At 50.5% G+C, this 16127-nt stretch overlaps 1 protein-coding gene across 3 annotated transcripts in view; it reads right to left on the reverse strand.

Moving 5' to 3' along the window:
- Positions 1-16127, reverse strand: part of RNF220 (ring finger protein 220) — a 365618-nt gene that overhangs the window by 44130 nt on the left and 305361 nt on the right. For 2 of the 3 annotated variants that reach the window (XM_073644026.1, XM_073644025.1), the window contains exon 6: positions 1902-1944. In XM_073644026.1, coding sequence (XP_073500127.1) covers positions 1902-1944 — 43 coding nt within the window. Of the gene's footprint in view, positions 1-1901; positions 1945-2073; positions 2317-16127 lie in introns of those variants that run through there. The other variant, XM_073644027.1, reaches the window with a different exon arrangement.

Below are 16127 nucleotides of genomic sequence, written 5' to 3' on the forward strand. Positions count from 1 at the left end.
CAGCCACAAGAGCAAGTTTGGGCCAAGCAGTAGTGTGAGTAACATGTGACCTGGAGATGTCATTTGGGAAAACAGCTCCTGGACACTTTAGAGAAATGGCTGCACCATAGGTTCCACCACCAGATGAATATAATGTCGAGCTGTTAGTGAACTGGAATGAAGACTGGAGGGGTCCGGCTACTGGACATTATACCCCCCCCCACAACATAATCCTGGGAGTAGAACTGATGTGATGTTTCCTTGTGAAGGCCTCTTCATGCCGCTCCCCACATGGTCTTATCAGATTAGAAGAATGATGCGTAGTGATCCGTTCTGTGCTGAAAGTAAATTCAGACGTCACACACAGAGACTAAGGCGTCGCACAAACCATCAGGAGGCGTTAGCACCACATTGAGCTACTAGCTGGACGTCCGTCTACAGGAGTCCATTGACCTCACATCACCGCTATCAGGCCAGCATGGTGCAGAGCACTACTGCAAAGGAGGCTAGGATGGAGGTCTGTCCTCCTCAGGGACGAGTCTGGCTATTGTCTTTGATGCAACAATAGCCAGAGGTTGCTCCTGTGATCTCCAGACCAAAATCATAAAGAGTCTTCATGAGGGAACATCACACCTGTCCTACTCATGTTCAGTAGCCAGACCCCCCTCTAGTCTTCTTTCCAGGTCACTAACAGCCCAGTGTTATACTGATTTGTTGGTGGAGACCATTTCCCCAAAGTTTCCCAGGAAACATTTTTCCAACGTAACATCCCCAGGCCGCATGATCCTCGCACTACTGTGAGCCAGTAGGGGACGTCATTGGTCGGTGGTCACACAGGAGTTGCTGACAGAGTCTCCGGACTTGTCTCCATCGAGCACATCTGGGATTTCATTGGTCGGTGATTACACAGGAGCTGCCGGCAGCGTCTCCGGACTTATCACCATCGAGCACATCGGGGACGTCATCGGTCGGTGATTACACAGGAGCTGCCAGCAGCGTCTCCGGACTTGTCTCCATCGAGCACATCGGGGACGTCATCGGTCGGTGATTACACAGGAGCTGCCAGCAGCGTCTCCGGACTTGTCTCCATCGAGCACATCGGGGACGTTATCGGTCGGTGATTACACAGGAGCTGCCAGCAGCGTCTCCGGACTTATCACCATCGAGCACATCGGGGACGTCATCGGTCGGTGATCACACAGGAGCTGCCGGCAGCGTCTCCAGACTTGTCTCCATCCAGCACATTGAGGACGTCATTCGTGGGTGATTACACAGGAGCTGCCGGCAGCGTCTCTGGACTTGTCACCATCGGGGACATCATTAGTCGGTGATTACACAGGAGCTGCCGGCAGTGGATCCTGATGATTTGTACAATCAGCGGCAGAACCTTGCTCAGACGACCATTAAAGGGGTATTCCCATCTCCAAGATCCTATCCCAATATGTACTAGGTGTAATATTAATAATATTAGCAAATACCTCCAATGAGAAATGTAGCATAGTTTTTCTGATTTGCTGTGTCTCTTTCCTCATGTGCAGGCATTGCAGGACCTTAGGTATCCATGGTTACGACCACTAGCAACTAGCTAACTGTCACTATATCAGTGGTTGTAGCCATGGATACCCAAGTTCCTGCAATGCCGGCACATGAGGAAAGACACATAGCGAATAAGAAAAACTATACTACGTTTCTAATTGGAGGTATTTGCTAATATTATTATTACACCTACTACATATTGGGATAGGATCTTGGAGATGGGAGGACCCCTTTAATGACCTCAGTGACAGCAGCGGAGGCCGGAGGTGCCGGGAGTTCTGTATGAGGCTCAGACTCCACATATATTATAATTAGTGTATATATACACACACACACACTATGTACGTGCAGGGGTCGCAGTGCTGCTCACAGTTGGCTCCACTCACCGTTCAGCCGGGTCTGCCTATTGGCTCGCACTCTCAGGAAGGTCTGTGGAGACAAAATACAAACACGTCAGGGACCGCAGGACACGGGATTGGCGGGGGGGGGGGGGCTGATGGCCGGTGCGGGGCTGATGGCGGCGGATCCTCCCTCCCTCTCAGATGTAAACAAACCTACTTCCTTTCTGCGGCCGCCGCTGCGCTCACTCTGCATGACAACTAGGGGACGGCCGCCTCAAATCTCGGCCTCCGGGGAGCCGCTGCCGCCTCTCATGCCCGGTGTGGACGGCGTGCTCTGCCCGTTGCCCGGGCCCGGTGCCGATGGCGGCGGATTCTAACGGCTCTTCACTGACTGAATGATTTCGAGACGGGCGCCATCTTGGAATGGTCATGTGACAGGCGCGCAAGGCAGGTAGTGACGCTGACGTGCCTCCGCTCAGTGTCACCATGACAACCGAGAGGCGGGAAAGCCGAGTACTGAGTCCAGAGCCTCAGAGACAGCGGAGAAGCGGCAGCTGAGGCAGAGCAGGCTGCGAGCCCCTGCCGTGAGGACACGGAGACCCCCATAATATCATAATATACGGGAGACAAACACGTATATATATATATACGGAGGAGGAGGAGGCCTGTGTGATAGATACTGACTACTGTACCCAACCCATCACGTGTGTCGCTGCTGTACCCAATCCTACCATGTGTGATACATACTATCTTGTGTGATACTTTGTGCTGTAGTTAACCCTGTCCCATGTGATACTGTGTGCAGAGCTGTGTATCTAATTCCATCATGTGTGATAGAACCGCTTAGCAGAGAGTATCTAAGCCAGAACTAGGCTCTGGTTATTTGCCCCTGGGATCCCCATTATCGCGGTGCTTTGCCCTCTTTGTTTTGTGTTCCTAAGTCTCTGTTTTTTTCCTGGCCCCATTTTGTGGCACTTTATGCCCCGGGGTCCGCTGGTTTCCTGGCACCTTGTGCCCCGGGGTCCGCTGGTTTCCTGGCACGTTGTGCCCCGGGGTTGCTTGGTGTTTTGTGCCCCTGGGTCCGCCAGTTTCCTGGAGCTTTCTGCCTCAGGGTCAACCAATTTTCTGGTGCTGTGGGCCCCAGGGTCGGCCGCTTTCCTTCGAGCTTTGTGCCCCGCGGTGGGCCGTTTTCCTTCGAGCTTTGTGCCCCGCGGTGGGCAGCTTTCCTTCGAGCTTTGTGCCCCGCGGTGGGCAGCTTTCCTTCGAGCTTTGTGCCCCGCGGTGGGCAGCTTTCCTTCGAGCTTTGTGCCCTGCGCTCGGCCGCTTTCCTTCGAGCTTTGTGCCCCGCGGTGGGCAGCTTTCCTTCGAGCTTTGTGCCCCGCGCTCGGCCGCTTTCCTTCGAGCTTTGTGCCCCGCGCTCGGCCGCTTTCCTTCGAGCTTTGTGCCCCGCGCTCGGCCGCTTTCCTTCGAGCTTTGTGCCCCGCGCTCGGCCGCTTTCCTTCGAGCTTTGTGCCCCGCGCTCGGCCGCTTTCCTTCGAGCTTTGTGCCCCGCGCTCGGCCGCTTTCCTTCGAGCTTTGTGCCCCGCGCTCGGCCGCTTTCCTTCGAGCTTTGTGCCCCGCGCTCGGCCGCTTTCCTTCGAGCTTTGTGCCCCGCGCTCGGCCGATCTTGTGGTGCTTTATGCCCCGCGGTCGGCCGATCTTGTGGTGCTTTATGCCCCGCGGTCGGCCGATCTTGTGGTGCTTTATGCCCCGCGGTCGGCCGATCTTGTGGTGCTTTATGCCTCTGGGTTGGCCGGTTTCCTGACACTTTGCCCTCGGTTCTCTCTGCCCTGTGCCCCTGCTCTGTGGTATTGGTGACCAGAAACATCAGACAGGATTATCCTATGGAAGGTACTATTGGCAGTGTAATGAGCGCGTCATTTGTGCGTGACGCTGCACCCGCTCTCCCTGTGTTAATAGCATTTATCTGTCATCCACCACACTTCGGCTGCAATCAATCTGCAGCAGAGGCCGGGTCATTATTACATTCTGATAGCCATACAGTGTAAGTGACACAGCTCCAGAAGATTATCTGTTTTAAATAGCCACTAGCCCCCGAAAAAACAATGCAGGAGTGTTAAGAGGTACAGTTCATATCACTACCCAGAACCATAAAGCTGTAAGATTATTATGAATGGGTAGATACTGATTTATATGCAAATAATCAGTCATAATACTACACTGCGTTCCAAATTATTATGCAAATTGGATGTAAATGTCATAAAGATGTCATTTTTTGTTTTTCCCATAACCTCATGGACGGTTTGTGTCTCGCAGTCTTTGGATCGCTAACATCAATCTCAGACACCTGTGATAATTACTTGCCAGGTGCACAATTACAGGAAAGCTCCTTAAGAAGGAAATAACACATTGTTAAACAGCTGCAGGTTTCAAGCAATATGGGGAAAAAAAAGGATCTCTGCTGAAAAGCATCACATAGTGCAATGCCTCGGACAAGGTATGAAAACATTACATCTTTCACGGAAACTTAAGTGTTATCGTACTGTGAAGAGATTTGTGGGTGATACAGAACACAGACGGGTTATGCAGATAGAGGCATACTGAGGAAGGTTCCTGCACATAGAGGCATACTGAGGAAGGTTCCTGCACATAGAGGCATACTGAGGAAGGTTCCTTCACAGAGGCATGATGGGGAAGGTTCCTGCACATAGAGGCATGATGAGGAAGGTTCCTGCACATAGAGGCATGATGAGGAAGGTTCCTGCACATAGAGGCATGATGAGGAAGGTTCCTGCACATAGAGGCATGATGAGGAAGGTTCCTGCACAGAGGCATGATGAGGAAGGTTCCTGCACATAGAGGCATGATGAGGAAGGTTCCTGCACATAGAGGCATGATGAGGAAGGTTCCTGCACATAGAGACATGATGAGGAAGGTTCTTGCACATAGAGGCATGATGAGGAAGGTTCCTGCACATAGAGGCATGATGGGGAAGGTTCCTGCACATAGAGGCATGATGAGGAAGGTTCTTGCACATAGAGGCATGATGAGGAAGGTTCCTGCACATAGAGGCATGATGAGGAAGGTTCCTGCACATAGAGGCATGATGAGGAAGGTTCCTGCACATAGAGGCATGATGAGGAAGGTTCTTGCACATAGAGGCATGATGAGGAAGGTTCCTGCACATAGAGGCATGATGGGGAAGGTTCCTGCACATAGAGGCATGATGAGGAAGGTTCTTGCACATAGAGGCATGATGGGGAAGGTTCCTGCACATAGAGGCATGATGGGGAAGGTTCCTGCACAGAGGCATGATGAGGAAGGTTCTTGCACATAGAGGCATGATGAGGAAGGTTCCTGCACATAGAGGCATGCTGAGGAAGGTTCTTGCACATAGAGGCATGATGGGGAAGGTTCCTGCACATAGAGGCATGATGGGGAAGGTTCCTGCACATAGAGGCATGACGAGGAAGGTTCTTGCACATAGAGGCATGATGAGGAAGGTTCCTGCACATAGAGGCATGATGGGGAAGGTTCCTGCACATAGAGGCATGATGAGGAAGGTTCTTGCACATAGAGGCATGATGAGGAAGGTTCCTGCACATAGAGGCATGATGGGGAAGGTTCCTGCACATAGAGGCATGATGAGGAAGGTTCCTGCCCATAGAGGCATACTGAGGAAGGTTCCTGCACATAGAGGCATGATGAGGAAGGTTCCTGCACAGAGGCATGATGAGGAAGGTTCCTGCACATAGAGGCATGATGAGGAAGGTTCCTGCACATAGAGGCATGATGAGGAAGGTTCCTGCACATAGAGGCATGATGGGGAAGGTTCCTGCACATAGAGGCATGATGGGGAAGGTTCCTGCACAGAGGCATGATGAGGAAGGTTCCTGCACATAGAGGCATGATGAGGAAGGTTCCTGCACATAGAGGCATGATGGGGAAGGTTCCTGCACATAGAGGCATGATGAGGAAGGTTCCTGCACATAGAGGCATGATGAGGAAGGTTCCTGCACATAGAGGCATGATGAGGAAGGTTCCTGCACATAGAGGCATGATGGGGAAGGTTCCTGCACATAGAGGCATGATGGGGAAGGTTCCTGCACAGAGGCATGATGAGGAAGGTTCCTGCACATAGAGGCATGATGGGGAAGGTTCCTGCACATAGAGGCATGATGGGGAAGGTTCCTGCACAGAGGCATGATGAGGAAGGTTCCTGCACATAGAGGCATGATGAGGAAGGTTTCTGCCACACAAATTCATCACACTAAGAGAGCAGCTGATAAAATCCATATCCATTACAAAGCAGCAAACGGGTATGAGAAGCTGCCGGTGCCTCTGGAGTCTGCGAACCTCAATGTGTAGGATCCTCCAGAGGCTGCAGTTGTGCATAAACCTATTATTTAGCCGCCGCTACACGGCTGCAGTGGCCCCGACATACATAAAGACTCATTGTAAACTAGTCTTTATTACTGACGATGGCGTGCAGCCCTGGATGAACCAGATGGATGGAGCAGTGCACAGTTGTGGAAGGCCACCATGTCCAATCAAGTCGGCAAGGAGGTGGTGGAGTCGTGTTTTGGGCCGGAATCATGGGGCGAGCTGGTCGCCCCTTTAGGGTCCCTGAATGTGTGAAAACGACCTCAGAAAGTACATAGAGTTTTTGACTGGCCGATTTCGTCCATGGTGCAAAAGGAAGAACCTCGCCGTCTGTAACAAACTCATCTCCGTGCTGACAGTGCCCCATCTCATGCTGCAAAGAAACCTCTGAGTCATTGGCTGCTATATACATAAAAGGAGAGAAACTCACGGTGCGACCACCACCCTCCCCTGACCTCAGCCCTACTGAGAACCTTTGGAGTATCCTCAGCAGACAATCTATGAGGGTGGGGGGCCGATCACATCAGAACAGCAGCTCTGGGGAAGATTCTTACATCCGGCATAGAAATTCAAGCAGAAAGTCTCCAAAAACTCCCAAGATGAATGGAGGAGAATTGTGCAGGAGACATCACAGACGCTCCGATGTTACCTGGACCGCGGCCTGTTAGGAGGTTTCTGATGGAAAAGCTTCTGATGTCAGTGAATGTGACGTCTTAATGCTGCAGATCCCACAGATCACCGCTCTCAGATCTTTACAACCTAGAGAACGTCTGGACTCTTGTTCTGCAGAAGAATTTGCTGCTTTCCGAATTTTTTTTAGTTTTGAAAATAATCCTGTTCTCATTGGAAGATTTGTCCAATAAACGTGATTTATCCTCTAGCAGTCGATGATTGGACATTATACATCTCCTCTGCATCCAGCGTTCAGGAAAATCAGAGGAAAATAACATTTGTGGAATAGTTTGGAACGTGCTGTAATCAATATCTTGACATAGTTTCCATTCACCAGCAGCAAAAAGAGATGTTGAAATTGGTAAGTGAATTAAAACAAATGTTTACTGGAAAATGTCTGCACGTTTTATTATACAATACTGGATCATTCTCCTAAAAAGGGATTTGCACACGTTATCGTTAAGCGTGGTTGTATATGATCCGATGCTGACTGTTTCCATGGTCAACCACTGCCATCATCTGACCCCAGCGTGTGCCGTTCTGGTATTTTCGTACTTATGTTCCATATTTATAAACCTATATGAAAACATTGGTAATGCTGGCCCCTTAAATGCAGACACCAGTGTACACGACCATTCCTTCTGACACAAGTGTCACGGGTGTGTCAGATGTGACAGACAGTCGCCCTGCAGTTGGTTGCAGAAGATCTCTTCGTTTGGCAATACAGACACCTTCTTAGCTGTTTCACTCTAGAACCCAGTGGCTACCTCCTTCCTGCTAATTGAGACCATGGCCTGGGTGTTTAAATAGTTTCATTTTGCAGCAGGAAGGTGCCGGTGATACTCACATGTTTCCTTGTGAATGCTTGGAGCTCTCAGACTGCTATCTTCCTCTGTGGTACTAGGAGGACGCTTAGAGTTATCTCTCTGAAGTCAGCTAAACCTACGCTACTTTCCCCCGTGTTTGTCTCCCTTGTTGTCTTTAGTCGTTAGTGGGGATCAACTAGTGTTCATCCCCTCCTTCCCTATCCAGGGCCAAGCGCTAGGGAAATATAGGGTTTAGGTTCGCGTGCGTCGATTGGTGAGGAACCAATATACGGACGTTAGTGGAGACAGGGTGATATGAGATCAGCCTAGGAGGTCTCCACTCCCCCTTTCCCTAGAGTCTGGGCTCCCTTTCCCCCTTCTATTCGTGTTGCACTTAGTCTTTCCCACACCTTGCGTGGCATCATTACCGACTGTGCACATTTAGGGAAAAAAAAAACAGAAACCTAACACTTGGGTTTTATTGTGTGTTGTTGCTTTTTTCGGGTGTGTTTTTTTTTTCCCTTTTCCCTTGGTATGGGTTCAGTTGCAGAGCAGTTCCGCTGTCTGTCCCTGGAGGTGAATGACCTCCGCTGTGAGGTTCAGCAGCAGCATCAGCGGCTACAGGTCACCAATGTGGGGGTCTCTGCAGGTAGGGCTGTCTAGCCTGAACCCAAGGTTGCCCTCCTGCAAATTGTATTTTAAACGTCATCCTTACTCCTCCGGAAGTGAGGAGCAAAGAGTAGGAATTGTGATTTCTCTATTGCAGGGAGATCCTCAGTCCTGGGCGTTTTCTTTACCACAGTACTCAGTTTGTCTCTAGTCTGTGGAGGGTTTTTTCGGGGCTCTGGTCCTCATCTATGATGACCCTGACCGATTTGCCTTGGTTGAGTCTAGGTTACGTCGTCTTCAGCAGGGGAATCGGTCAGTGGAGATGTACAGTACGGAATTCCATAGATGGGCAACGGATTCCAAATGGAATGACTCAGCCCTTAGAAGTCAATTTTGTGAGGGTCTTACTGAAAGGTTGAAAGATGCCTTGGCTGTATATGAAACCCCTCAGTACTTGGAGGCTGCCATGTCATAGGCCATACGTCTTGATACACGTCTTCGGGATAGACGGGTGAGACCACCTTCTCCAGGGCTTTCTTGTCGGGGTTATGTACCTCTGCCAGGGGAGCGGACTAGCGGTGAACCAGTACTGGGGGAAGTGGAGGAACCCATGCAGTTAGGGGCTGCCTTTACATCATACATTTCCCCGGAGATTCACAAGAAAAAAGGCGTATTTTTTTTTTGTGGGAAAAAGGGACATTTTATTGGGACCTGTCCTTCAATGCCTAAACAAAAGGCGACTCGATTAACTCTTGGTAGTCTGGAGTTGGATAAACAAGGGGTGCATTTCTTACCAACCTGCAGTTCCTGGTTTGTCCTGACACCAGAGGTGGTGCTAGAGAGCAAAAACCGAGAAAATTTCTGTGTTTGACAGTGGAGCCAGAGTCAGCATGATTGATGCTGAGTTTGTGAAAACTCATGGTTTTGCTTTCTATACTTTAGCTAAGCCTATTTCCATCTTTGCCATTGACTCGGCGCCACTTGCCCAGAAAGCATTTACTCAGATTGTACATAATGTAAAACTGAGGGTGGGGTCAGTTCATTGTGAAATAATCCCTTGCTAAGTCCTGGACAGTCTTCCCACCCCAATTATTTTGGGTATACCTTGGCTTGTGAAACATAATCCATTGGTGGATTGGCAAACCGGAGAGATTACTGAATGGGGAGATTACTGCCATGAGAACTGTTTAGCTATTTCCCTTGCTCCTGTCTCTACAGAGATATTACCTGCTTTTCTGTCTGGTTTTGAGGACGTTTTTTCTGAGAGGGGGTGTCAGGATTTGCCGCCTCATCGTTCTTATGACTGTCCTATTAACCTGACCCCCGGAGCTAAAATACCGAAGTCCAGACTGTATAATGTTTCTGGCCCTGAGAGACAAGCCATGAAGGATTTCATTGTGGAAAGTCTGGAGAAGGGACATATCAGACCCTCATCTTCGCCCGTGGTGGCAGGGTTCTTCTTTGTGAAGAAAAAGATGGCGGTCTACGCCCCTGTTTAGATTTCCGGGAATTAAATCAAATTACCATCCGAGATCCATACACTCTACCTCTGATTCCTGATTTGTTCAGCCAGGTTGTGGGAGCTAAGGTATTCTCCAAGTTGGCTTTAAGGGGAGCCTACAATCTGGTGAGAATCAGAGAAGAGGACGAATGGAAAACAGCGTTCAATACCCCGGAAGGACATTCCGAGAGTCTGGTTATGCCTTTCGGTTTGACTAATGCACCTGCGGTATTCCAGCATTTTATAAATGATATTTTCCATCATTTGGTGGGCAGGTTTGTGGTGGTCTATCTGGATGATATTTTGGTTTACTCACCTGATTTTGAGACACATCGGAGGAATGTTAAACAGGTGCTCCAGATATTAAGGGATAACAAACTTGATGCCAAACTAGAAAAATGTGTTTTCGCCGGTCAGGAGGTGCAGTTTTTGGGGTACTTGTTGTCTTTGGGTTTTCGGATGAATCCGGAGAAGATCCGTGCAGTCCTTGATTGCGACTGTCCCGAGAACCTCAAGGCTCTACAACGTTTTCTGGGCTTTACTAATTTTTACCGGAAATTCATCAAAAACTACTCAGTAAATGTGAAACCCCTTACTGACATGACTAAGAAAGGGTCTGATTTTTCCAAATGGTCGGATGCCTCCCTCCAGGCTTTTTCTTCTTTAAAGAATCATTTTGCCACTGCACATATACTCAGTCAACCCAATGTTTCCCAACTCTTTATTGTAGAAGTTGATGCGTCGGATGTTGGGGTTGGAGCTCTGTTGTCTCAGGGTCCGTCCCCTGGTAAATGGCATCCATGCGCCTTCTTTTGTAAAAAATTGTCTTTGGCTGAGAGAAATTATGATGTGAGTAATAGGGAATTTTTGGCAATCAAATTGGCGTTCGAGGAATGGTGACATTGGTTGGAGGGGGCTGTCCATCCTATTACTGTTTATTACTGACCATAAGAACCTGTCATATCTCCAGTCAGCTAAACGTCTCAACCCTCAAGCCAGATGGTCCCTGTTTTTTACTAGGTTCAATTTTGTTGTCACTTTTTGTCCAAGGGTCAAAAATGTCAAGGCTGATGCTTTTTCCCGGAGCTTCACTGGTGGCGGTGACCATGAGAACCCTGCCCCGATACTACAGAAGGGGGTAGTCATTTCGGCATTATATCCTGAACTGGAGGATGAGGTGTTGGAGGCTCAGGGGGACGCCCCTGCCGCCTGCCCTTCTTGAAGGTTATTTGTACCATCTAATCGCACGTTCTAAGGTTTTGCATACCCATCCGTCTGGTACTCTTCTTCCGCTACCTATCCCTAGTAGACCATGGACACACTTATCCATGGATTTTATTACTGACCTACCGGTTTCTGCAGGCAAAACGGTGGTTTTGATGGTTGTAGATAGGTTCAGTAAAATGGTTCACTTCGTCGCACTTCCTGCACTTCCCAATGCTAAGACACTTGCTCAGGTGTTCATAAATGAGATTGTGAAGCTTCACGGGGTTCCCTCTGATGTGGTGTCAGATCGGGGGACCTAGTTTGTTTCCAAGTTCTGGAAGGCATCCTGTTCTCGACTGGGGGTGCAGCTGTCCTTTTCCTCTGCCTTCCACCCTCAGTTGAATGGACAGACCAAGCACGTCATATCAGAATTTGGAGACCTACCTCAGGTGTTTTGTCTCCGAAAATCAGGAAGATTGGGCATCCTACTTACCGCTGGCAGAATTTGTCATTAATAATCATCATCAAGAATCCACTGGCAGGTCACCGTTCTTCGGTGCATACGGTTATCACCCACAGTTTGATACCTTTAGTGGGGTAGGAGCTTCGGGAGTTCCTGAGGAGGAGCGGTTTGCTTCGTCGCTCTCCTCGGTGTGGCGGGGAGTTCTGAGTAATTTAAAGATCATAGGAGTCAGGTATAAACGTATGGCTGACAGAAAACGCTTGCCAGATCCGGACCTGAATGTGAACGACTTTGTGTGGTTGTCTACCAGGAATATAAGATTAAAAGTTCCTTCTTGGAACCTGGGACCTAGGTTTATTGGCCCTATAAAATAATCACCGTCATTAATCCAGCAGCGTTTCGTCTTGAGCTTCCTCAGGCCCTTAAGGTCCACAATGTTTTCCACAGGTCCTTACTAAAGAAATATGTGGAACCTCTTGAGCCCTCGCCTCTACCGCTGGCCCCAGTAATGGTTGATAGTAATCTGGAGTTTCAAGGATTGTAGATTCTCGTTTCCAACGTCGTTCTCTACAATACTTGGTGCACTGGAAGGGTTATGGTCAAGAGGAGAGGATGTGGGTTTCAGCATCAGAGGTGAACACGCCCAGGTTGGTTCGTTCATTTCACACTTATTATCCTGAGAAACCTGGTCTTCAGTGTCCGGAGGCCACTCGTAGAGGGGGGGGTGGTACTGTCACGGGTGTGTCAGATGTGACAGACAGTCGCCCTGCAGTTGGTTGCAGAAAATCTCTTTGTTTGGCAATACAGACACCTTCTTAGCTGTTTCACTCTAGGACCCAGCGGCAACCTCCTTCCAGCTAATTGACATCCAGGTCTGGGTGTTTAAATAGTTTCACTTTGCAGCAGGAAGGTGCCGGTGATACTCACGTTTCCTTGTGAATGCTTGGAGCTCTCAGACTGCTATCTTCCTCAGTGGTGCTAGGATGACGCTTGGAGTTATTGCTCTGAAGTCGGCTAAAGCTAAGTTATTTTCCCCCGTGTTTGTCTCCCTTGTTGTCTTTATTCGTTAGTGGAGATCGACTAGTGTTCATCCCCTCCTTCCCTATCCAGGGTAAAGCGCTAGGGAAATAAAGGGTTTAGGTTCACGTGCAGCGATTGGTGAGGAACCAATATAGGGATGTTAGTGGAGACAGGGTGATATCAGATCAACCTAGGAGGTCTCCACTCCACCCTTTCCCTAGAGTCTGGGCTCCCATTCCCCCTTCCCTTCGTGTTGCACTTAGTCTTTCCCACACCTTGCGTGACAATAAGGCTCTGTGCACACAGAGTCTTTTTGCTGAGTTTTCAAAGCCGAAACTGAGTGGATATTCAAAGGCTTTGATTCATCAAGACTGAAAGTGTTCACGCCAGTCTTAGTCTTGATGAGAGAGTGCTGGAGTTAGACGCCCCTGATTCATTAAGAGGCAAATTAATGAATCTGATGCATCTAAAAAGTGGTGTGCGCATCATCACAAATCTTACTTCACTCAGTGACTGGAGTAAGATTTCTGTTGTACGGCCCATCATGAATTAGACGAACAGTGGCGTCACGCTCTCTTCCCGCCCATTTTGGTGGAGCTTGGCGAAACTGGTGGGAAAACACCAAAAGTTGCATGATCTTTGCGCAACTTTTCATTGCACAAAACGTTTGCGATTTTTTTTTTCAATGCAGCCGACGCCAGAATCCTGGTGTAATCGCTTTGATCAATTGGAAAAAGTTTTTGAGGGGTTCTGAGATTTTGAGCAGAGTTTCTGCTGAGCTTCCGCTACAAAAACTCCTTGTGCACATGGCCTAATAGGCCACATATTCCAAGCTGTGGGGGGGGGGGGGACAGGGGGTGACACTTTATTTGTACATTTGTTGTGGAACGTGCAGCAAACTATACATGATAGTCAGTGGAAAAAGTGTGAATAAAACAATGCTTCAAAAACTGCATTGAAAACTGTATGGCTGTCTCACATAGATTCCTGAGTAGAAAATGAACCTCGGCACTCCACTCATGGAATTTTCAAATGCTTTATTAAATTATTCATATACCCCTTCTGTTAACAGAGCATGAGCCCAGAGCATGTACCAACGTTTCGACCGTTTTACCAGTCTTTTTCAAGGAAAATTCATCTCTTAATAGGACAAATAAAAATTATGTATGAGCTCGCGAGATGTTCTATGATAGACGAAATTCGCCACATCTGTCATACTTGTATTCATTTTTATTTGTTCTATTTAGAGATGAATTTGCCTTGAAAAAAACTGGTAAAAAGGGCAGGGTCCTCGCTCCACCATAGCGCTACACGACCAGCTCTACCCTCACCTACTGTATCCTCACCCATCCCTTGTAGACTGTGAGCCCTCGCGGGCAGGGTCCTCGCTCCACCATACCGCTACACGACCAGCTCTACCCTCACCTACTGTATCCTCACCCATCCCCTGTAGACTGTGAGCCCTCGCGGGCAGGGTCCTCGCTCCACCATACCGCTGCACGACCAGCTCTACCCTCACCTACTGTATCCTCACCCATCCCCTGTAGACTGTGAGCCCTCGCGGGCAGGGTCCTCGCTCCACCATACCGCTGCACGACCAGCTCTACCCTCACCTACTGTATCCTCACCCATCCCCTGTAGACTGTGAGCCCTCGCGGGCAGGGTCCTCGCTCCACCATACCGCTACACGACCAGCTCTACCCTCACCTACTGTATCCTCACCCATCCCCTGTAGACTGTGAGCCCTCGCGGACAGGGTCCTCGCTCCACCATACCGCTGCACGACCAGCTCTGCCCTCACCTACTGTATCCTCACCCATCCCCTGTAGACTGTGAGCCCTCGCGGGCAGGGTCCTCGCTCCACCATACCGCTGCACGACCAGCTCTACCCTCACCTACTGTATCCTCACCCATCCCCTGTAGACTGTGAGCCCTCGCAGGCAGGGTCCTCGCTCCACCATACCACTGCACGACCAGCTCTACCCTCACCTACTGTATCCTCACCCATCCCCTGTAGACTGTGAGCCCTCGCGGGCAGGGTCCTCGCTCCACCATACCACTGCACGACCAGCTCTACCCTCACCTACTGTATCCTCACCCATCCCCTGTAGACTGTGAGCCCTCGCGGGCAGGGTCCTCGCTCCACCATACCGCTACACGACCAGCTCTACCCTCACCTACTGTATTCTCACCCATCCCCTGTAGACTGTGAGCCCTCGCGGGCAGGGTCCTAGCTCCACCATACCGCTGCACAACCAGCTCTGCACTCACCTACTGTATCCTCACCCATCCCCTGTAGATTGTGAGCCCTCGGGGGCAGGGTCCTCGCTCCACCATACCGCTGTACGACCAGCTCTACCCTCACCTACTGTATCCTCACCCATCCCCTGTAGACTGTGAGCCCTCGCGGGCAGGGTCCTCTCTCCACCATACCGCTGCACGACCAGCTCTACCCTCACCTACTGTATCCTCACCCATCCCCTGTAGACAGTGAGCCCTCGCAGGCAGGGTCCTCGCTCCACCATACCGCTGCACGACCAGCTCTATCCTCACCTACTGTATCCTCACCCATCCCCTGTAGACTGTGAGCCCTCGCGGGCAGGGTCCTCGCTCCACCACACCGCTGCGCAACCAGCTCTACCCTCACCTACTGTATCCTCACCCATCCCCTGTAGATTGTGAGCCCTCGCGGGCAGGGTCCTCGCTCCACCATACCTCTACACGACCAGCTCTACCCTCACCTACTGTATCCTCACCCATCCCTTGTAGATTGTGAGCCCTCGCGGGCAGGGTCCTCGGTCCACCATACCGCTGCATGACCAGCTCTACCCTCACCTACTGTATCCTCACCCATCCCCTGTAGACTGTGAGCCCTCGCGGGCAGGGTCCTCTCTCCACCATACCGCTGCACGACCAGCTCTACCCTCACCTACTGTATCCTCACCCATCCCTTGTAGATTGTGAGCCCTCGCGGGCAGGGTCCTCTCTCCACCATACCGCTGCACGACCAGCTCTACCCTCACCTATTGTATCCTCACCCATCCCTTGTAGACTGTGAGCCCTCGCGGGCAGGGTCCTCGCTCCACCATACCTCTACACGACCAGCTCTACCCTCACCTACTGTATCCTCATCCATCCCTTGTAGATTGTGAGCCCTCGCTCCACCATACAGCTCCACGACCAGCTCTACTCTCACCTACTGTATCCTGACCCATCCCTTGTAGATTGTGAGCCCTCGCGGGCAGGGTCCTCGCTGCACCACACCGCTGTACGACCAGCTCTACCCTCACCTACTGTATCCTCACCCATCCCCTGTAGACTGTGAGCCCTCGCGGGCAGAGTCCTCGCTCCACCATACCGCTGCACGACCAGTTCTACCCTCACCTACTGTATCCTCGCCCATCCCCTGTAGACTGTGAGCCCTCGCGGGCAGGGTCCTCGCTCCACCATACCGCTGCACGACCAGTTCTACCCTCACCTACTGTATCCTCACCCATCCCTTGTAGACTGTGAGCCCTCGCGGGCAGGGTCCTCGCTCCACCATACCACTGCACGACCAGCTCTACCCTCACCTACTGTATCCTCACCCATCCCTTGTAGATTGTGAGCCC

Source organism: Phyllobates terribilis, unplaced genomic scaffold, assembly GCF_046119375.1.
Source record: "Phyllobates terribilis strain yellow unplaced genomic scaffold, ASM4611937v1 Scaffold_8__6_contigs__length_399053987, whole genome shotgun sequence".
Lineage (NCBI taxonomy): Eukaryota > Metazoa > Chordata > Amphibia > Anura > Dendrobatidae > Phyllobates > Phyllobates terribilis.